Source organism: Mustela nivalis (assembly GCF_964662115.1).
Source record: "Mustela nivalis genome assembly, chromosome: 4".
NCBI classification, from domain to species: Eukaryota; Metazoa; Chordata; class Mammalia; order Carnivora; family Mustelidae; genus Mustela; species Mustela nivalis.
This window is the reverse complement of record NC_139023.1, coordinates 380,245-403,889: the sequence shown is the minus strand read 5'-3', so window position 1 is coordinate 403,889 and position 23,645 is coordinate 380,245. Positions and strand designations below refer to the sequence as shown.

Genomic DNA, 23,645 nt, shown 5'->3' with positions numbered 1-23,645 from the left:
CCAGGACCCTGAGATCATGACCTGAGCGGAAGGCAGCGGCTTAACCCACTGAGCCACCCAGGCACCCTCCCCTAGATAATTTTGAAGCAAATTCCAGACATCATATTATTTCATCAGTAAGTATTTCAGTATGTATCTCTAAAAGAAACTCTTTAAAAAATCATAAACCAAATGCTATATAGCTAGCTTCCCATTTCTTAGTACCATCAAATACTCAGTGTTCAAATTGTTCTGATTATTTCATAAATTTGCCTTTTACTATTTATTTACTTTTATAAATTTGCTTTTTAAAAGTTAGCTCGTATCAAGATCCAAATAAGAGGTCTCCATTGCCACTGGTTGATACGAATATTGAGGCATTTTAAATCTGTAGGTACCTCTACCTCTCTTCATTCCCTACTCTCCTTACCCTCCTCCCCACATATGCTTTTGTGAGAGATAAACCTAGTTGTTTGTCTGGGGTGTGTCCTAAGAGTCTAGATTTGGCAGATTATACCCTCATGATGTCATCTAACATAGTCCTCTGTCCCCTGTATTTTCTGTAAAATGGTTGTAGGTCTGGAAGCTTGACCAGATTCAGGTAAAAACTTTTTGGCTAGAACAATTCATAGTATCGCTGTATACTTCCATAACAAGGCACATGACATTCAGCTGTTTTTCTTGCTCTGATGTTGGTTCATGATCGTTGCCTAGACCCATTCTTTCATTAGAGGGTGCAAAATGGTGGTATTCTAATTTTACCGTTCTCTGGCAGTCTTGAGACGGTGCCTTGGAGACTTTCTAGTCCACGGAGCGTACTTCACTAGGGTCCAGCTGCTGCGCTTTGAAACCCAGCGCTGCCTTGGTACTGGGGCCAGGCCTCCCAGCAGCAGCTCTCCCTACGACAGTGCAGTAGGGCATTAAGGCAGACCCTATTATGGACTCCTTTATAAGCTGACTTTGGCCAACCTTCCTTACACTGCATGTCCCCTTAGAATGCTTTCAGTCAGCTTTCTTTCCCTGTCCTTCGCTCCCAGTGGATTTGCATCATGGTCCAACAGATGTCCTGGCCTTTTCCTGTTCACTCTCTACTTCTTTTTCACATAATCACTTCCCCTAAGAAAACACCTTGCACTTCTCATCCAGTTTTGGCATCTGCTTCTCAGGGGACAAGGACTGACACATATTCCTTCTTCACTTATTAGTTGGAAATCTTCTAAAAGGAGAAAATTCTCCTCATCAACCATTCGTTTACCTTAAGGTATAATTCCTATAAAAGAGCAAATATATTATTTATTTCCTTTATTTCCCAGTTTGCAAAATGATGTGCTACTGCCTAGAACTTTTACAAGTATCCAGTGGGTTAAAATGTGTATCATTAGGAACCAAGAAACACATTTGGTATGTTTCAATCCGTTGCAGATATTATGAATTTTAAAATAATCTCTACACCCAACGTGGGGCTTGGACTCACAACCTCAGGGTCAAGGTCACTTGCTCCACCAACTGAGCCAGGCAGGTGCCTCTATTGCACATGTTCTTATTGATGCTCAAATTGGTTTTTGAGGGACGCCTGGGTGGCTCAGTTTGTTGAGCAGCTGCCTTCGGCTCAGCGTCCTGGGATCGAGTCCCACATCAGGCTCCTTGTTCCGTATGGAGCCCGCTTCTCCCTCTACCACTCTGTCTGCCTGTGTGCTTGCGCTCTCGCTCTCTCTCTCTCTGACAAAAAAATAAATAAATAAAATCTTTTTTAAAAAAAAGTTGAATTTTGAGCTTTCTTTATGACAGGATGTTCCCAGATTGTCTTACATATTTTCTGAGAAAGATATTTTCTCAGATCTGGAGTAGACCATTTCTCCAAGGAGTCCTGGCTCAAGAAAGTGTACTGGGAGGTTAACATCTGGGAGAAGAAAAGAGGAAGAAGAACTGGGCAGAGGAAGGACCAGACCACCACCTGACAGAATCTGTCTATCAGCGGACCACATTCTTCACAGCTGGGCAGCCAGTCCTTTCTTGAAGGGAATGGAGGTGGGACATTGCGATGCCAACGAAAGCAGTGCCTCAGGCTTAGCCAATTGAAGGGCTCTATATCCTTGGAAATAATGATCGGACAAAAGATTGGCCTATGCCCCAAGTAGAGCCAACTCATATTCTTTCTGAAGGTTGTTGTAAACAAGCTGGAAATAAAAGCTCTGTCTTTTCTGCTGGAATTGTTCAACTGGAATGAGATCCTGGCATTGCCAGCAGCTGTCCTCCTTGGCTATCCGAAGGAAGTCTGACCGTAGCAGGAGGGACCGATCCCGATTCTCCGAGCGTTGTGCCGGCTCGGGGGGCAGAGGGCAGAGACAGTGAGGAGCATTGAGGTTCTACTCCTCGCCGCCCACCCTGACTTCTGGTAGCACTCCTCTAGACTGATTCCAGTCTAAGGCCCCAGTACACCTCCCACCTATGTGAGCCAAGAAATACCCATCCTTCCCCTTTTTAATTTGCTTAAAGAAGCTTAAGTTGAATTTAATTACTGTCACTTTACAGCTAAAACGAAACCTCTTGAGTAATAATTTATTTAAAATTATAATGTCTTAACAGTGGAAAATTACTCTTTGAGAGATCAACAAAAAATAGTTCTTGTCTGATTTGCACTCCCGAATAAACAGCAAAACTGTCATCGAGGGAAGATTGTTTTTAGCTTCTACTTTCAAGGTTTTAGTGGTTACTGGCTACTAAGGTTAAGGATAAGTATATGTAATGTGTGCTGCAGAGATAAGAGATTTTTTTTCTTGCTCTAATTCCCTAAATATTTTTAAGTCTTAAAGTACTTTTTAAAAGTTTCAATTCCAATAACAACAGAAAAATAAAACAAAATTTCAATTCCAGTATGGTTAACATACAGTATTATATTAGGTTCAGGTGTATAACACAGTGATTCAACAATTCTGCACATTACTCGGTGCCCAGCGAGTTAAGCTCTCAATCCCCATCACCTGTTTCACCATGCACCCCTCTCTGGGAACCATCACAGTTTGTTCCCTAGAGTTAAAAGTCTTTTTCTGGTTTTCTCTTTTTTGCTTTGTTCATTTGTTTTGTTTCTTAAATTCCACATATGAATGAAGTCATATGGTATAACATATGTCTTTCTCTGACTGATTTATTTTGTTTAGCATTATGTTCTCTAGATCTATGCATATTGTTGCAAATGGCAAGATTTCATTATTTTTTTATAGCTGTTTTATATATATATATATATATAATATACCACATCTTCTTTTTCCACTCATCTGTCGGTGGACATTTGGATTGATTCCCTAATTTGGTTATTGTAAATAATGTTTCAGAAAACATAGGGGTGCATATATCTTCAAATTGGTATTTTAGTATTCTTTAGGTAAATATGGTAATTCTATTTTTAGTTTTTTGAGGAATTGCCATACTGTTTTTCATAGTGGTTGCAACAGTTTGCATTCCTACCAGCAGTGTAGGGTGATTCCTTTTTCTCCACAACCTTGTCAACAGTTATTATTCTTGGAGTTTTGATTTTAGCCATTCTAACAAGTGTGAGGTAATATTTCACTGTGGTTTTGATTTTTATTTCCTTGATGATGAGTGATGTTGAGCATCTTCTCATATGTCTGACGGTCATCTGGATGTCTTCTTCTTGTTCTTCTTTTTTTTTTAAGATTTTATTTATTTATTTGACAGACAGAGATCACAAGTAGGCAGAGAGGCAGGCAGAGAGAGAGGAGGAAGCAGGCTCCCTGCTGAGCAGAGCACCCAATGTGGGGCTCGATCCCAGGACCTTGGGATCATGACCCAAGCCAAAGGCAGAGGCTTTAACCCACAGGTGTCCCCATCTGGATGTCTTCTTTGAAGAAATGTCTGTTCATGTCCTCTGCCCATTTTTGATTGGATTATTTGTTTTTGTTATTTTTTTTTGTATTGAGTTATATAAGTTCTTTATATAATGGGTACTAATCCTTTATCATCATTTGCAAATATCTTTTCCCACTTAATACTGTTGATTGTTCCCTTTGCTGTACAGAAGTTTTTAAAATTTTGATGTTGTCCCAATAATTCATTTTTGCTTTTCTTCCTCTTCCTTCAGGAACCATATCTAGAAAATTGTTGCTACAGCTGATGTCAGAGAAATTACTGCCTGTGTTTTCTCCAAGTATTTCTATGGTTGCAGGTCTCACATTTAGGTCTTCAATCCATTCTGATTTTATCTTTGTGTATGGTGTAACACAGTCATTCAGTTTCATTCTTTTGCATGTTGATGTTCCATTTTCCCAACACCATTTGTTGAAGAGACTTTTTTCCACTGTGTACTCTTTCCTCCTTTGTCATAGATTGATTTAATGGCCATTTAATCATGGGTTTATTTCTGGGTTTTCTATTCTGTTCCATTGTTCTATATATCTATTTTTATGCCAGTACCATACTATTTTGATTACTACATCTTTTAATAAAACTTGAAGTCTGGAATTGTGATACCTTCGGTTTTGTTTTTATTTTTCAGGGTTGCTTTGGCTATTCAGAGTCTTTATGGTTCCATACAAATTTCAAGATTGTTTGTCCTAGCTCTGTGGAAAATGTTATTAATAGGGATTACATTAAGTCGGTAGATTGTTTTGGGTAGTATGGACATTTTAATAATATTTGTTCTTCTAATTCATGGGTATGGAATATCTTCCCATTTCTTTGTGTTGTCTCCAATTTTTCTCATCGATGTTTTATAGTTTTCAGAGTACAGGTCTTTCACCTCCTTGGTTAAGTGTATTCCTGGGTATTTTATTATTTTTGGTGAAATTGTAAATGAGATTGTTTTCTTAATTTCTCTTTCTACTGCTTCAGTATAAGTGTATAGAAATGCAAGAGATTTCTCTATATATGTATCCTGAAAAGTTAATGAATTCATTTATCAGTTTTAGTAGTTTTTTGGTGGAGTCTTCAGGGTTCTCTATATAGTATAGTGTTATCTGCAAATAGTGAAAGTTTGACTTCTTCCTTACCAATTTGAATGTGCTTTATTGCTTTTTCTTGTCTGATTGCTGTGGCTAGGACTTCCAGTATTATGCTGAATAAAAGTGGTGAGAGTAGACATAGGGGAAATGCTTTCAGTTTTTCACTATTGAGTAAGATGTTAGCTGTGGGCCTTTTACATATGGTCTTTAATATGTTGAGGTATGTTCCCTCTAAACCTACTTCATTGAGAATTTTTTATTATTTATGGATGTTTTGTTATGTCAAATGCTTTCTCTGCAACTACTGAAATGATCATATGGTTTTTATTCTTTCTCTTGTGGATCTAATGGATCATGTTGATGGATTTGTGAATATTGAACCATCCTTGCAACTCAGGAATAAATCCCACTTGATCATGGTGAATGATTTTTTTAATGTGTTATTATATTCAGTTTGCTAATATTTTGTTGATTTTTGCATCTATATTCATCAGAGGTATTGGCCTGAGGGCTGATCTCTCTCTCTCTCTCTTTTTTGGTAGGTCTTTATTTGGTATTGGTATCAGAGTATACTGACCTCATGGAATGAATTTGGAAGCTTTCCTTCCTCTTTTATTTTTTGAAATAGTTTGAGAAGAATGTGTATTAACTCCTCCTTAAATGTTTGGTAGAATTCACCTGTGAAGCCATCTGGTCCTGAACTTTTGTTTGTTGGGAGTTTTTGATGATTAACTCAATTACATTGTTGGTAATTGGTCAGTTCAAATCTTCTTTTCTTCTTGACTCAGTTTTGGGAGGTTCTATGTTTTTAGGAATTTATGCATTTCTCTTAGGTTGTCCAAGTTTTTGGCATATAATTTTTCATAAAATTCTCTTATGATCCTTTGTATTTCTGTGGTATCCATTGTTATGCCTCCTCTTTCTTTCTTTTTTTTTTTTTTAAGATTTTATTTATTTATTTGACAGAGAGAGATCACAAGTAGACAGAGAGACAGGCAGAGAGAGAGAGAGGAGGAAGCAGGCTCCCTGCCAAGCAAAGAACCCGATGTGGGACTCGATCCCAGGACCCTGAGATAATGACCCGAGCCGAAGGTGCCCCTATTTCTCCTCTTTCTTTACTGATTTTATTTATTTGAGTCCTCTCTCCCTCCCTCTCTCTTTTTTTATGAATCTGAATAAAGCTTTATCAATTTTGCTGAACTTTTCAAAGAACCAGCTCCTGGTTTTTGGCTCATTTCTTTGATCTATTCTATTGTTTTTATTTCTATTTTGTTATTTCTGCTCAATCTTTATTATTTCCTTCCTTCTACTGGTTTTGAGTTTTGTTTTTTCTTCTTTTTCTAGCTCCTTCAGGTATAAAGTTAGGTTGTTTATTTGAGATTTTTCTTTCTTTTTGAGGTATTGCTTGTATTGCTATAAATTAAGTTTTGAAATAATTTTTGACTTCGCAGAAAAGTTGCAGCTAGGGTAAAATTCTCATATATCTTTCACCTAGCTTTCCCTAAAATCAACGAATTATTAATAAGAGTTTATCCCTGAGTAGTAGATGTGTGCAAAGGGGTTTGGTGAGTAGGTGGCTACTATATTTCTATGCTTTTTTCTAATGTACTGTTTTCATTATATTTTAATTTATTGTCTTCTTTTCTCCAATGCATGTCTTCATATGTGCCCCCACAAATAGTATGCCCTTTTCTTGAGAAAGGGGATTTAATAAATGTTTGTTAAATGATGAATGCATAAATGAGTAAATATTATGTATGGATGCTGTTTTTTTCAGTTTTTCAGCAATTTATTTAATCTCTTGGTTTGTAATTTACACACACAAAAACATGTAATGCTTAATTTGGTAGCTTATATAGATCAGAAGATAATTCAAACAAAAAACTGTGAGTTGAGACAGAAGGTAGATTGGTTGGCAGAGGTTGGGGGAAGGGAAGATAGGAAATGACTGCTAATGAGTACAGGTTTTCTAAAAAAAAGAAAACATTCTGGAATTAGATAGTGGTGATGGTTGCATAATTTTATGATTATACCAAAAGCTACTGAATGGTACTTTAAACGAAACGATTTTATGGTATGTGAATTGTAAGTCAAAATTTTAAAGATTTTATTTATTTGTTTTTGAGAGAGAGACAGAGAGAGAGAAACAGAGAGAGAATGAGTTGGGGGAGGGGCAGAGGGAAAACTGAGCACAGAACCCAATGCAGGACTCAATGCCTGGACCCTGGGATTATGACCTGAACTGAAGGCATATGCCTAACGACAGCCACCCAAACAGTATATATGTCAACATTTTGAAAGCTGTGAGTTGGAAATCCTTTTCTTTCCATGTTTAAATTTATTTATTTATTTACATTTATTTTTAAATTAAAAAAAAAAAATCTCTACACCCAATGTGGGGCTCAAATTTACAACTCCAAGATCAAGAGTTGCATACTCTGTCAACTGAGCCAGCCAGGAGCCCCTCATCTCTTCTTTTCCTGTATTACAAAAAAGTTAACAGATGGAGCTAAACTCTTTGTTCAACACATTTTTCTAATCAGTATCTGGAAAAACGAGAGCTATCATTCATATCAAATAGAGGGCCAGTTGCTTGTAAAATTAATATTCCTGTGAAATTGTTAATATTCTTCTTTTTTTTTTTTTTTAAAGATTTTATTTATTTATTTGACAGAGAGAGATTACAAGTAGGCAGAGAGGCAGGCAGAGAGAGAGAGGAGGAAGCAGGCTCCCCGCTGAGCAGAGAGCCCGATGCGGGACTCGATCCCAGGACCCTGGGATCATGACCTGAGCCGAAGGCAGCGGCTTAACCCACTGAGCCACCCAGGCACCCCTGTTAGTATTCTTCTAAATAGGAAGTTGGCCATTACATAAATATTTTCATAGAAAAAGTAAATATTTCCAGATGTGAATGAGGACAAAACATTCATATTCATTGATAGGTTTTTATCAAGTCTTGCGTAAATGAATGTTAATTTTGTTTGCTTATACTCTGGGGCCCTTGCTGTAAACGTTGTTGGAAATCATGGCATTTCTCCAGATGAAGTAACATACTAAAAGAACTGATGGCAAAGCTCATTTGGCTTATGTCCCTTGTGTTTTAGTTGAGGCATGCAAACTACATACAAATCATAAAGCTTACGGGAAATGGAAGGCTGAAGAGTCTACACCCTCTGAATGTCAAGGAACCAGCGTTAACAATAAGCAGAGTGCAGAGAAGACAAGTTCTCTAGTGATTTCCCTGACCAAACATTCTCCCAGTGGGAAGGAACATGAAATGAACAAAGACCAAATGGTTCATTTGTTAAAGGAGAAGACAAGTATCATAAGCGAGTGTCTGCGGAAATATATTTCTGTGGTGGGAGCCTCTTTGACTTGAGGCTTATGCCAGCAACTAAAGTCAACTTGTGTCTGGTGGAAATACAGTCCCAGTAGGTTATAACCCAGAAGAAGGTTTTACAATGAAGAGTTGGTATTGTGGAAAGGTTGTGAGATTTGTTTCCCTCAAAAAGCCATATCTTTATTGTGGGGCTCCTCCTGCAGACTCCTGTTCTGTATCTGGATAAAGGACTCTCCATTGCTTGGGGGCACAGGCTCCATACTGAGTAGCTATGGACTTGTAAATAAGGCCAGCTTTCTTCACGAAATTTGGTAATTCTTATTAGGGAGGGACCGCGTATAGGCTACAGGTAACGGAAGGAACCCTCTTACCTCCCCCTCATCCCCAAATATAACAAAGCAAAATAGAAAAGAAAGAAGAACCTGAGGGTAGGGATATAAATAGTCCTTAGAAATAGCCAGAACCAAGGAACTGAACAAGGTTGAGATCTCTTTCTATTTGTCATTTTTGTTCTTTTTTATGCAAGCTGGTCTTTTCTGAAATAGTGAGTGGTCACAAGGCTCTGGGTAGACAGAAATCGTATGAAACAGATGGAACTCCTTGGGGCGCTGGGGGAGCAGTCGGTCAAGTGGCCGCCTCTTGATTTCAGCTCAGGTCATGATCTCAGGGTGTGAGACTGGGCGCGGCACTGGGCTCTGCACTCTGCACAGATTCTGCTTGGGATTCTCTCTCGCTCTCCTTCTGCCCTCCTGTTTGTGCTCTCTCTCTCTCTCTCTCTCCCTCTCTTTAAAAACAGATAAATACATCTTTAAAAAAAAAGTGGGATTCCTCAATGAAGGCTGGAGCAGAAACTGTGAAGATTGCAACCGTGGCGGCTCAGGATTACCTGGCACTTGGGAGAAGCAAGGGGAAGAAGGCACCGGTGCTCCAGTGTGTCTCTTGCTCCCTGGGTAATGGCTTGGTAGGAACCTAGGATCTTAGCTGTGTCTTTCTGGGTTCATGGGGATCACAATATTCTAAGAGCATTTAGCTCAGCTCTCTTATTGTGCCCACAGACCCTTAAGAGATCTTAAACTTCTTCCCCAATATTAAGAAGGCCTCCTGATTCCTCTCAGCCTGCTCCCCATTCCAATAGGAAAGAAAACTAAGGTGTATGTGAGAAATTGTAGCTATGGTGGAAGCTTATAGAGGCATTAGAAAACTAATGAACATGTGAAACTCTCAATCTTGGGAGAGGGGAAGAATATTTGATTAAAACATCCTCAACCAAGGCTTGAGGACTCCCTAGGAAGGTGAGTCATTTGTACTCCTTCAATCTTGAACAGGCTCCACATTCAGCACGGGGACCAACATGGGGCTCAGTCTCCTGACCCTGAAGTCACGACCTGAGCCAAAATTAAAAGTCAGATGTTGACTAACTGAGCCACCCAGGTGCCCCTATTTTGTGTATCTTTTAACTAACTATTATAGTTATAGTTATTTTTACTATCTTTTTCTTTTAACCTTTATGAAGTGATTAATCTGCTTCCTTTAATACATATTTACCTTTACGAGTAAGAGTTATACTTTCATATTTTTTTCTGATTACTAATCTCTACCCTTGCTTTTCGGGTTGAAGAAGTCCCTTAATATTTCTTGTAAGGCTAGTTGAGTGTTGTATAGCTCCTTTCTTTTTTTTTTTTTTTTAAAGATTTTTATTTATTTATCTGAGAGAGAGGCAGCGAGAGAGAGCATGAGCGAGGAGAAGGTCAGAGGAAGAAGCAGACTCCCCGTGGAGCTGGGAGCCTGATGCGGGACTCGATCCCAGGACTCCGGGATCATGACCTGAGCCGAAGGCAGTCGTCAAACCAACTGAGCCACCCAGGCGTCTCTGTATAGCTCCTTTATTTTTATTTTTTTAAGGTTTATTTATTTAATTATTTGTCAGATAAAGAGAGAGAGAGAGAGAGTGAAAGTAGGGGGAACAGCAGGCAGAGGGAGAAGCAGGCTCCTTGTTGAGGAGGGAGCCCGATGTGAAACTTGATCTCAGGAGCTTGGGAACATGACCTGAGCTGAAGGCAGACACTTACCTGACTGAGCCACCCTGGAAACCCTGGGGGAATTCCATTATCTTTCATTTGTCTTGAAAGCCTTTCATTTGTCTTGAAAGCTCTTTATCTCTCCTACAAATCTGAAGGATAACCTTGCTAGGTAGAATATTCTTGATTGGAAATTTTTCATTTCAGCACTTTGAATAGATCATCTATTTCCTTCTGGCCCACAAGGCTTTGGTTGGGAAATCTGGTAACCTTATGGGGTCTCCCTTGTATCTAACAAGTTTTTTCCCCCTTGCTGCTTTTAAGATTCTCTCTTTATCTTTAACTTTCAACATTTTAACTATAGTGTGTCTTGCTGTGGGTCTCTGTGGACTTTGTGGGTTTCCTGGATCTGGAGGTCTGTTTCCTTTCTTAGGTTGGGGAAGTTTTCAGCCATTATTTCTTCAAATACATTTTCTGCCTCTTCCTTTCTCTCCTCTCCTTCTGAAATCTCTATAATGAAAATGTGATTCTGCTTGATATTGTCCTATAAGTCCCTTAAACTATCTTCACTTTTGTTGTTGTTGTTTTTGCTCTAATGGGTGAGTTCCATTACCCTGTCTTCTGGCTTACTGATTCTATCTCCTGCTTCATTTAGCCCGTGTTGAACTTCTATACTGTACTTTTCAGTTTGGCTATGGTATTCTTCAGTTCTGTGACTTCTGTTTGATACCTTCTTATATTTTCTATCTCTTTATTGAAATTCTTGCTGTGTCCATCCATTCTTCTCCTGCATTTGGTGAACATGCTTTGAATGCTTTATCAGGTAATTCATTATTTCTCTTTCATTAAGATTTTTCCCCTGGGATTTTATTTCATTTGGAACATATTTTTTTTCTTCCTTATTTTGCTTGACTCTCATGTTGCTTCTGTGTAGTAGGCAAAACAGCTCTTTCTTCTAGTCTTGCAGGAGTGGTCGTATGTAGGAGATAAACCAGTTTAACCTTGCCCTCCCTCTTAGATGTCTCTTAATCTTTTGCGATTGCCTAAGCGGTCTGATTTATTCTCGATAAAGTCCAGTTGTTGAGAATGTGCTGAAACCTGTGAGTGTTTCAGAGGAAAGCATCTCAGTCAGCACCTAGTTTTAGGCTGATTGGAAGCTAGAGCCTTAAAGTATGCAAATATATATAGCTGTGACACTATGATTGTAGACCATGCTGGTTTCCCGAACAAATGATCTAGAAGTGTCCCCTTAGTGACAACTGCAGAATTTGGGGCTCCAGAAAATTAAGCTCCTTTCTGGGAGAAGCTATAGTAAAGCCAGGTGAGTGCTCCAAAATGGCATTCCCTCGGCCTGTTCTCCCTGAGAGCACTTCTGTAGTGACTCAACATATGGTAAACCTGAAGCCTTCCCCTCTGCTAAGGCTCCAGCTCAAGTAGATTTTTTTTTTAACCAAAAGTCTAGGGGTGTATATCAGTCTTGTCGATTCTTCAGAAATGTATTACTACTACTACTACTACTACTACTACTACTACTACTACTGCTACTACTATTTTGTCTAAAAAGTATAGAATCTGTCTGCTATTGGCCAGTTCTTTGAATCTCACATTTTTGAAAACTCCTGTATATATAAAATTTTGTTTTTCTTCTGTTAACCTATGTCAATTTAATGATTAGTCTAGCCAAGAAGGGAAAAGTTTCCTCTCACCCCTAAACTAATTCATTATTGTATAGTTTTCTTGATTGTGTCTCTCAGAATTTTGACTTATGTACTCTTGAAGGCTAGAAACATTTAAAAAATAGCTATCCTTTAACTGCCAGAAATTTGTATATTTTTCACTCAGCGAAAATTACAAATTTGTAGGAAACATTCTTCTTTTGTTCTGGGAGAAACAATTTTGTTTTCAGTTTTAGAAAGAAGAGGTCGTTTCTCGATTTGAACTAATCATCATGTGTTTTAAAAGCCTATCTTTAACATGCAGGTCTAGACTGATTAGAAGCACCTAATGAGGTTTTTTTATTCAATTAGCCAAGGTATAGTACATCATAATTTTTGATATAATGTTCAGTGATTCGTTAGTTGAATATATCACACAGCACTTATCATATCACATGCCCTCTTTAATGCCCATCACCCAGTTACCCCATCTCCCTATGCCCCTCTCTTTCTGCAACCCTCAGTTTGTTTCCCAGAGTCAAGACAATCAGAGAGACACAATTATATTAGAATATAATTAGAATATAAGGACTAGTGCAGAGAACAAGAGGGGTGCAGGGGAAAACTGAATAGGAAGAAATCAGAGAGGGAGACAAATCAGACGATACTCTTGACTCCAGGAAAAGAGTTTGGTTCTAAATGTAAATAACTCAGTAGTCATATTTGAACCTGAGCAAACAAAACAGGAAGTACTTCCCTTCATCAGCCGCTCCTGGATTGGTATAGAACAGACTGGAAAGACTTGATATGCCCTGTATCCTGAGAGTGGGCAGACTGGGATAGCGCGGGGAAAGGGACTAAAGGAATAAAAGGGTAATCATTTATGGGAAAGCACATGGGTTTCTTTTCTCAAATTTGAAACTAGAGATTCATCAGATTCAGGTACTCAGATAAATATCTCTCTATTTTGTTTTAATCAATAAAAACAAAATGATGAACAATGAGGTGACTATTTGGGGGCATACTAATGAAGACCAGTCTTCTGCCAGTGTCCCCCTTTGCTGTTTTCTCCTTTGATAGCCACCCTCTGCCACCACTATCTTGGGAATATCTGGACTTTGATGAAGCTGTCCAAAGGCAAATAGATCAGATTAGTATGTCATAATAATAATATTGTGTAATATCTAGAAGTTGGTTCCCTGGTGGTGGTGTGGGAGGCATGGTGGACAGGGGAAGGAAGCAGGTATTTTTCACAAGATGGCACGAGGCAAAGGGAGAGAGAAAGACATATTTTGGAGGTACCGAGTTGAGAGAGAAGAGCAGATGGGAAAAAAGACTCCAAGAAAAGGATAGGGTTGCTGGGGGCCTGCTTTTTTCTCCATTAAACAGTTCCGTGTTGAGGTTATTTCTGAAGACAAGAAGTGACACTGGATGACTTAGCCTTTGGTGTCCTTGCTTATCCATAAGCTTGTCCTATGTGTTGTGTGGCCTTCAGAGCACGTGCTCCACCACTGGCTGCTTCTGGGAAACTACATGGCTGTCCACCTGCTCACGTACCAGCTCATGTGTGTATGATTCTTCTGCAATGCCCTCTCTGAGTGTTGTGGTTTTGTGACAAAAGGATCAGCCTGAATTCACCTCCAGATGCAAATATTCAGTCCTCGCTCCAACATCCTATGCAATTTAATTTTCTTCTCTATCACCAACCCAAAATTCTGAAACCAATAGAGGAAACAACCCAAGGGATTACTTTGCAGGCCAAGCCCACCATGCTGCCGGGCTCCACCACTCCTGAAGACATTCCTTTTTATGACTTTTATTCCAAATGACAAACAGATCTCTGGCTACATACATGGCTCTGTTACTGTTGTCTTCTCTCCCCTCTTGGCCAATGAATAAGGCCACTTCTCAGTGGTGTTTTGGGGGTGTTGTGTTGTAAGCACTGGATTATGGAGCATAGTTCCTTTCCCCATTCACAGTATTTGTTACTAAACTCAGGTGAGCCAGGGTAGGAAGCACCAGGAATCTGTCTTCCCACCCAGACAAAGGTTACATTGGCAGAAAAAGGTAACCGACAGAATAGGAGAACATATGTGCAAATCATATCCGCGAAGAGGTCAATATCCAGAATATACAGGGAACTACAAAAACTCAACATTAAAAGAATAAGCAACATGATTTAAAAATGGACAAAGAACTTGAATACATTTCTCCAAAGAAGAGATATAAATGGCCAATAAGCCCAGGAAAAGATGTTCCACATCGCTGATCCTTACGGAAAGGCACATCGAAACTAGTGCTTCACGCCCATTAGGTTGGCTATAATCAAAGAAAGAGAAAATAGCAAGTGTTGGTGAGTATCTGAAGAAATTAAAACCCTTTGTGTTGTTGGTGGGATTGTGAAATGGTATAGTCACCATGGAAAATAAAAGGGCAGTTTCTCAAAGAATTAAGCATAGAATTACATATGATCTAGCACAGCCTCATCTGGGTACATACCCCAAAGAACTGAAAGCAGGGTTTTGAAGAGATTCTTGGACACCCATGTTCGTATAAGTATTATTCAAAGTAGCTAAAATGTGGAAGCAACTCCAGTGTCCATCAACCTAAGAAAGGATAAGGAGAATGTGGCATATGCATACAATAGAGTATCATTCAACCTTAAAAAGGAAGAAAATTCTGAATATGCACAACACGGATGAATCCTGAGGGCGGGAAGTATTATGGCAACTGCCAGGGGCTGAGGGACATTGGGATGGGGAGTTAGTGTTTAATGGGCCAGAGTTTCAGTTTTACAAGATGGATGACAAGGGCGGACAGCACGAGGGCTGCACGATATAAAAGTAGCTCAAGCCCCTGAGCTGTACACTCAAAAGTGACAAATTTTATTTTATGTGTATTTTACCAAAAGAAAACACTGTGGAAAAAGAAACAGTAGGAGCAGACTTAGAACCTGCTGCTGCATGGAAATTTGGGGCAGGATGGAATTTATCTACTGCCTCTAGACATTACACGAAAACCAAAGCCAGAACCGAGTAAAGGCAGGCTAAGGGAGCAGTTGCAAAAGGCTTTAAGATGACCTCGGCAACGACCTCCAGGCAGGAGGGTCTGAGGGGCGCTGCCCAGGAAGAGGACCTACAGCATCCTCTTCCACAGCGAGATACCCGAAAACTCTAGAGAGGAAAGCAGCTTCTGTAGAATAAATCGTGGAGTTTGGACCTCTGGATCCAGCACAGGTGTGAATCGGAGTCTCGAGGTGAGTGGGCTCTTGTGACAAGCTTCAACCACGTTGGTGATTGAAAACGTTTCTGAGTCACCAGAGAGATGAAGCCGGGGTCACAGCAGGGATGCCGCTGTCCCCGGTAGCCTGAGCAGGGCAGGCGACCGTCACTGCTCCGTGACGACGCAAGAGTGGCTTCCCTGGGGACAGGGGGGCACAGACCCGATTACGGGCCGACAACACAACATGGAGCCGCTCCAGCAGCGGTGACTGGTTGGACTCTCAGGAGAGGGCGGCAGCAGGATTCCATGTCGGTTAGACTCTTCAGGGACGTTGCCACAGCACAGGGAAAGTGAGTTTCCGTGTCTCCTTGCTTCGCCCCTGGGTGGACCTTTGCAACTGCCTCAACCGAGAGAGTTCGGCAGAAGGGATGCTCTGCGGCCTCCGAAGCCAGGTCATTGAGATGCTGTGCATTTCCATCTTGCTTCCCCCGGACCATCCACAACCATCTGTGAGGCCGACCAAGCGGCTTTGTCGCTAATACGGACCGCAGCCCAAGGCCCCAGCCGGGGATGAACCACTAACCAAGGGGCAGCAGCAGGTGGCCGTGAGGGTGCCATCCCGAAGGCTCTCCTCCAGCCCGAGGTGAGCCGCCCGGTTCCACACGGCATGAACAAAGATGGGGGATTCCGCCTGAATTGTTGACCTTTGAGTAGAAGAAATGACTGTAGCCACGAGGCAGCCACAGGTAAGTCTGAAGCAGGATCCACAGATAATCTTTCCTTCCCTGGAAGGTGAGATGAATTCTCTTCTGCTGCTCTTTGCTTTGGAAATTTGTAAATCACCTACACGTCTCCCTTTCTAGCCCCACCTTCCTCACAGGAGTCGCTGCTTCTTGGCTCTAGCAATTGACCTTTAGCTTGTGGTAGCATTTAAGAGGGTTTGATTTAATTAAGGCAACTAGCCTGGTACCAGGAGACCGTAGGCATTTCTCATGCCCAGAAGAGACATGATGTTGAGAGTGGGAGAATGAGTCTAAATAATAAAACATCTCAGTTAGATCAAACATTATAAGAAAACTCCTATTTGCCATGAATTTTATGAGCAAATATGCATAAAATATGTTGTGACTTTTAAGTAAGCGATCTGGAAAACATTTTTTGGTTTTTATTTAACAGCAGAATTTCACCCCCATCCTGCACCTTTGGAGGTGTGGTTCCTGGACTGGGAAGCTGAGGTAGAACCAAACTTCTCTGCACAGGAAAGGCCTGTGGACCGGCCCCATGTCCACTGCAGCGTTATTCGCATGGCTAACATGGAAACGGTCTAAGTGTCCATCGAAGGACGGATGGGTGAGGAAGATGTGGTCTATATACACAATGGAACATTCCCCAGCCATTAAAAAAGAAGGCAGTTCTGTTATTTGGGATGGGAATGGACAGACCTTGAAGGGATTAAGCTAAGTGAAAGAAGTCAGACTGTGAAAGACAAACACTGCATTGTGTTGCTTATGTGGAAATCTAAGATAGAGAAATAAACTACCTGAACTCATAGACAGTTGGATTGTTGGTTGCCAGAGGTGGGCATGGTGGGGTAGGTGAAACGGTGAAGGGAGCCAAAGGTCCAAGCTTCCAGTTATAAAATAAATATGTTATGGGGATGTAGTGTACGGCATGGTAGTATACATTGTAAAGTATTATATATTGGAAAGTTGAGAAGGGAGTAATCTTAAAACTCCTCAACATGAGAAAAAATTATAACTATGTTCAGGGATAGTTAAACTTATTGTGGTGATCATTTTCCAATATGTACATGGGTCGTATCATAATATTGTACCCCTATAACTCAATTATATCTCAATATTTGAAAATGCCACATTAACCTTGGTGCAGGGAAGGAGGGGGAGTGGAGAAAGAAAGGTATGTGGAGCTCCTGTGGCTGGCTCGCTGCTGATGGCTTTAGGGAGGATGGGAATGCCTAATGCCAGTTTCAGTTAGGAGTCTTGCTGTGTGGCTTACGACAGAAATCCTCTCCTTTGTCCATAGAATCTGTAGTAAACTCCACATCGCTCAGCCAGTATTCCTCGTCGAGTGGAGTTATTTTAGCCTTGAGCGGGGCTGTAAGGAGTGTCGAAGGTCATCCTGGCTCCCAAAAGGAGGCCCAAGGTAGGTCAAAGTACCACCCTTTTTGGGAGTGAGGGAATGCCCAGAGTGATTCCTTGCCTACCAGTGGTGGGAAAGTCTAAAATTAGAAAAGTCTTGACAACATTTAAACACTTTTTATTCTGGACATTTCCAAACATATATAAAGATAGGAAAGTGGAATCGTCTTTATGTGTCAATCATCCTTCAAAAAAAACCTTTCAAAATAATAAAAAAAAAGATTCTCCATGTGCCCATCATTCAGCTTTAATATTTTCACAAATTTGGGTTCGTTTTTAAAAAGTTATAGTTTTTCATAAAGCTGTATCCAAAGACACTGATGAATCATTGAACACTACATCTGAAGCTGATGATGTGCTATATGTTGGCTCATGGAATTTAAGTAAAAAAAATAAAGACACAAGAAATGTTGAGGATATTAATTTTTTATTAGCAGTCATTTTAGAGAACAGCACTGGAAATGTATTTCTTTTGAAATAAACTAGAAATTAAAAGTGTCTTGAAGCCATTGGAAACCATATGATTGGTTGAATTAGTTTCTAAGATGTGGGGTGAGATAGCACTCAACAGATGCAGTATGTGATTCTAGCATTTCTTTCACCACATTGTGAATGTGACCTGTAGAAACCAGAAGGAAAAAGGAGAGAATAAATGAATGAACAAATTAGGATTTATCAGTTTCATCTGTCTTCACAGTATCTTGTTCTAAGTATCAAAACTTTCATTCCACCCATCCCCTACCACCGTGTTTTGGCCTGTTTTGAGATCTATACCAAATCATGGCCCCTGGTCCAGTATAATCCATTAGAAAGTCACCATCGCCAGGTAAGAGTCACTCAAGTCTCCTAGGTTAGGCCCTCATTATGCTTCCTTGCTTGAAAGTTGCACTGATTTATTCTCCCACAATATTTGTTAAGTGCCTGCTAGGTATCAAGCATTGTTGCTATGTGGTTGAGGGAAACAATGGAGCGCTCCGTAGATCGCCTGAGTCGACTTCTGTTGTCAAATGTCAGTGGATCATCCACCATGTCAAGGTAAGGGTCTCCAAAAGGCAGAGAACACAAACAGTCTTTTTCATGGACTGTACCAGCACTGTCACATCTTCCTTCCCTCAGGGCTACTTAGGCATCAAATTCTAAGCCAAGTTGTTAATATAGGACTTTTAACAAATGTCACTGCTTGAAAAGAGAGACAACAGCCAATTCTCTGGAGGTAGAATAAGGAGGAAAAAGAATAATAAGATAACTCCCTATCATGACTCTGCCTGAAACTGATGCACGTTAGTCATTTCAGGAAGCCATTGAAACAATCAGAAGACAAATGCTAGGATACAAAAATGCAACATGAGACGAACCAATATGTTCATGAAGAAGATATCATTTTGTGGGGTATGTGGCAAAGAAGTAACTAGGAAAGAGAGATTGGGCCAGTGACAACTTACACTCTTGAATGTTCCCCCTTGATCAAACACGCACAAAGACCTCTGGGCAGGAAAGGACTGTCCAGATAATAGTCATTCCTGGGGAAAACTAAGCTTTGATTGCGAATTCCATGCGGACTGGCAATAAGAGATCAAAAGATAGGACACGTAAACTATTACCCACCTGTTTGAGAGAAATAGCTGCTCAGAAGATGAAAAATGTGACTAGGGGAGCTAGGAAGCAGGGAAATGAGCAGCTACCCAACTCTGACAACACTGCCACCGAAACATCCGTAACTTCTCATAGTGGGGGCTTTGGGAATTTTGGATAACTGGGTAAAATATCCATGCTGAATTTATAGAAACTAAAGTAGCTTCCCATAGCTTTGGAGGAGGGATTCTTATATTCTGGTGTTGCCAAGAACACAGAAGTAGGCACATCACACAGTCATACTTAGTATAACAGCTTATTGGTTAGTGTGGTAGCGGCACACCTAGGAACTAGACTTGGGGAAATGAATGGTAACACATACGCCTCAGCTACCTCCAATCATGGTCTAGTGAAGATATGCAGGGTGACCCGGGACCTGTTCGCGGGTACGTCACACGGCAGACAACCCCACAAGCCTCGGGACTCTCTCCTCTCCTTCCAGGTTTCGTGCTCTCAACCTATGCATGCTGACTACCGCCTGCTGGTGTCGGCTGGCAATGAAAAATCCTTTGTCCTCCATTTTGTAAGCAATGTTTCGTGTATTTGTGAGAGAGGACCAAGGAAGTAAAGGGTGTTATTGAGCGTTTGTTTTGATACAACTAAATCAAAGAATTTCCAACAACTTACCAAGCACCTTTTAGAAAGCATTCATTGCTTTTCTTTTTTCAATATCTCGCTTGAGTTGACAAAGGGTGCACAGAGGAAAACATCCCAGCCATAGGAAATCACCACAAATAGATCCCTGTTAAAAAACCAACAGCGGGTCCACACATAGGCTATAAATAGAGTCACACAAGTCCTTGCATTCGTAGCTTTTCAAAAACTCTTTAAGAGGTACATTTTATGTCACTGGTTTAGCATGAGGATTTTCATTATCTCCATTTTTCTGATGACCCACATGAAGGTAAATAACTTGTTCAGATCCCATAACAAATTGGTAGCGGCACTTGGTCTTTCTTTTCTGAAGCCTGTGCCCTTAACCGTATATGACATGACTTCAGCTGACCTGCAGGGTATGGCTACAGCCCTCATCCTCTGCCATCAATTCTGAGACGGCTTCCCTTTAAAGCCAGTTATAAAATGCACCAATTTTTCTGTAGTTTGTGAGCAGAGCCAGATGGGGCCCCACATTGTATCCCTCTAGCCATTGTCATGGACATCTCTCAAGTTCTGCAATGGAAGAACTTTGGAGCAAAGGGTAGATACACAGATTATGGGGGAAGGAAGAAAGAAGAGGAAGAATTTGTTTGGAAAGCCGTGGGATGGGGGACTTCACAAAGATTTGAGGGCCCTCTCAATGGAAGTGTCCAACCGGGTCCTCAATGACCTTCCGGGTGACGTGCCCTTGAAGGGATCCCTGTTCTGGCACAGGAGGCCCAAGTGAACTGGGGAGTTCTAGTCTGATAACCCGGTGTTATTACTGCGGGTCTTGACAGACTGAAAGAATTTTGAATCCATTATTTGATAGCACTTATGTTCTTAAGGTTTGAGTTTAATATAATTCCCAATTTATAGTGTGAGCTCGTGCGGTGGGGTGGGGAGCAGCAGTGTGTACATAGGAGCTTCTAAATGGTGAGACTATGAGTGATTTTATTTTTCATGAAAAGAAATTTTTCCTATTGCTACAGTGCTTTGATTGCCATCTTACAGTGTAAGCATTTGGGGCAAAGAGCCCAGCCATGTCTATAAAAGGAGGTAACACTTCCCACAGCACAAGAGTTTGCAGGCAGTACATGAGCAACTACACGTCAGAATAATATTCAGCTCACGGTAGGACAAACAGTGGTTGTCTCTTTTCTTCCTCCTTCTCTCCTGCACAGGTTGTGCCTGGCGAAGGGATGCTCTCCTGGCTGCGTCCACAAAAGAAGGGGCAGATCAGAGAGGTGTACTGTCGCAGCCCCACAAAGATTTGCATAGATATGAAAGGGAAACAAAGCAGAGAGCCTGAACAATATAAACCAGTCCTGGGAATTATTTTTAGGTCTGTTCAAAGGAGGAAATAGAGATACACTGTCTATAAATACTCCGCTTCATTGTATGTTGAGGAGACCTATAGCTAGAATCCTAGACCTAGAAATCACCTTGCACAACTTCCTTATGACAGATGAGAAAACTGGTGCCACCATGTGATTTATCAGAGAACATGCCGAGCTGTTCCCAAAGCCTCATCTCCAGGATCCAGCTAAGGACCCCTTCCTACATACCGTGTCGGGGTCTTGGGCTGCGTTGAGAACGTTACCATCACATCACGTACGGAAGTGCACATGCGTGACACCTCGCACACGATTCAGGAAGTCCCCGTCCAGGCACGGAGTTAAGAGCCCATGTGTGTTGGGCTACGTTAGGGTTAGCATGAATGAGGGCAGCCTCGAGTGCTGCGACGTCAGGGACCTGAGCGAGCACGCAGGAGAAATGAGGCCAGGGCCCTGCACACACCTCTGCCCTGAGAAATAGCTGAGCAATTCTCAGAGAAAAGAACAAAAAGAGAAGTAGTTGTTTACTGAGCACGTATTACTTGCCAGGTCCTGTTTAAGCCCTTTCCGTACATTATCTCCCATGACTCTTGCTACCCCATTAAAGGGGAGGATCGGTGTGACCATTTTATCAATGAGGGGGTTGAGGCTTAGGGAGACGAGCAACTTGCTCCCAGTCCAGTGGGATCAGTGAGTGGGGCAGAGGCTACATTTCTAGGAACAGAATCCGTCGTATCACCCGTTTGTTTAAACCGTTAGCAGGGACTTCCCTGCTCACTCGGAGTAAAGCTGAGGTTCTTACAATGGTTCTCAAGGCCCTAGAGTTTCTAAATCTTGCTCTAATGTCATCTTTTTCTGTGACATCCTGCCCCAACCCTCTCACTCATTCGATTCCAGCCTCTCTGGCCCTTTCCAGTTTCTGGAACTTTCCAGATAAACTCTACTTTAAAGCCTTGGGCGATACTCTGTTTCCTGCCCAGCTCTTTCCCCGATGGGTAACTTCTTCCTCATCCTTTCACGTTTGTAAGAAAGCCTTCCCTCATTGCCCTATTTAACACTGGAACTCCCTTTCTAAAAATGTGGATGGACATTGAATTTTGTTGACTGTTTTTCCTGCATCAGCTGAAATGATGATGATGGTTTTTCTTTTTGAATCTGTAACGACAGTATTCTGATACTAAGCCGTCTTTGCATTCCTGGGATAAACCTTGCTTGGATAAAAATAAATTTTGTAATGCTGAAAAAAATAAAATAGAATTAGAATGCTTCAACATTCTTTATTCCTCTTCTTTGTTTTATTTTTTTTCTGTGCCACTTATTAGCATCCTATAAGGTTTTTACTGAGCCACAGTGTAGCAATCTTCTCCCAGTAGAGCACGAGCTCTGCCGTGGACAGCCATCATAGTAATCATTGATTCAGGCGAGAAGCTTCAGTGGACATTAGTCCCAGTGACTGAAGGACTATGAGGAACAGGGTGTTCACGTCTCTCTACCAGGTCCTTACTCATTACGAAGGGGAAAATGGCAACCTTTGGTGGAGAACTTCACCAGAAGGTGGAGAACCTTACAGCGACACTCCCTTAACTCAGTAATCAAAGGAAACAACCGTAATGGGATACAGTGATGGCGTGTGCATCTTGATAGGAAGCACAGTGACTATTACATCAGTTCTGTGGAGGTTCTGTCAAAGCGTAAACCCTAAATATATCCACGAGGACATATTTGACACACCAAATTGAGGGACAGTCTACAAAATAAATGGTCTACACTTGGGGTAAAGGCAAGGAAAGACTGAGAAACTATTCCCTATTGTAGTAGACTAAAGAGGAACGACAATCGAGCAGAACTTGTGGTTTCGGATAGGTTTTCTTCTCATCCACAGAATGTTGTTGGGTTAATTGGTAAAGTTTAAATAAGACCCACAAATTAGCGAATAGTACCGTATCCGTGTTAAATTCCTGATTTCGATCATTGCATTATGGTTACAGAAATGAAGAGCCTTGTCACTAAGAAATGCGTGGTGCCATAGAGATGCTATAGGACGTCAAGTCTGTCGTTCCGTATCGATGTTCCCGAACAGAGACTAGACAAATAGGTGGAGGCGAGGAAATGAAAGGAAGAGGCAGGGTTTCAGGATTCGGGGCGTGGGGGTGGGGGTACTCAGGAAGCCCTAGTATCGTTTCTCCTTTTTTTCCCATTTATGATTTCTGTGGCTTCTCTTCAAGTTTGAAACTATGTTAAAATAGAGGTCTGAAAAAATAAAAAGAAACAGGATGTAAGCCACATGCACTGAGGTGCCTCCAGCATCGGGAAAGGACCGGGCGCGTTCCATGCACAGGGCACATCTCCGTTGAAGGAGTGAGCACTGGCTTATGAGACAGACGTGCTGGCTTGCGAGGGATCTACCGCAGGTGCGTTTTCCCCCGGCTTCCTAACACACCGTCATCCAGCCTACAGATCTGCGGGGTCCTGGGTCTGACGGAGAAAAGGGGAGAGGGTGAGAGCTCTCCGTCCCTCACCTGCGGCCACCGTCTCAGGGACGCATCTACGGGAACGCAAGATTTTATTACAAACATGTTCCCTGGTATGAACAGCGGCGCGGTCCCTGTCCATCATTTAAAAAATTTAGGATGGGAGTGGAGCGAAGATTAGGGTCAAGCCCAGGAGGCGAGGAGGGCAGTCGCGGCTGCGGTCCGCCCGCAGGGAGCC

General features: G+C 41.4%; 1 protein-coding gene and 1 long non-coding RNA gene across 6 annotated transcripts in view; one reads left to right on the top strand and one right to left on the bottom strand.

The window, feature by feature from the left end:
* The first annotated feature begins 2,115 nt into the window (after window positions 1-2,115).
* On the top strand, window positions 2,116-22,209 carry LOC309862541. The gene is made up of 6 exons (XR_014310566.1): window positions 2,116-2,238; window positions 8,042-15,918; window positions 16,349-16,522; window positions 17,216-17,335; window positions 18,250-18,366; window positions 21,068-22,209. It is a non-coding gene; the product is annotated as an uncharacterized lncRNA (long non-coding RNA).
* The window catches only part of LOC309862537 (placenta-specific gene 8 protein-like), a 21,059-nt gene continuing 15,155 nt past the window's right edge, over window positions 17,742-23,645 (bottom strand). For 3 of the 5 annotated variants that reach the window (XM_082726532.1, XM_082726533.1, XM_082726529.1), the window contains 2 exons: window positions 19,591-19,705; window positions 17,742-17,950 (listed from right to left, as the gene is read on the bottom strand). In XM_082726532.1, coding sequence (XP_082582658.1) covers window positions 19,601-19,705 — 105 coding nt within the window. In that variant the 3' untranslated portion in view covers window positions 17,742-17,950; window positions 19,591-19,600. The other 2 variants (XM_082726531.1, XM_082726530.1) reach the window with 2 other exon arrangements.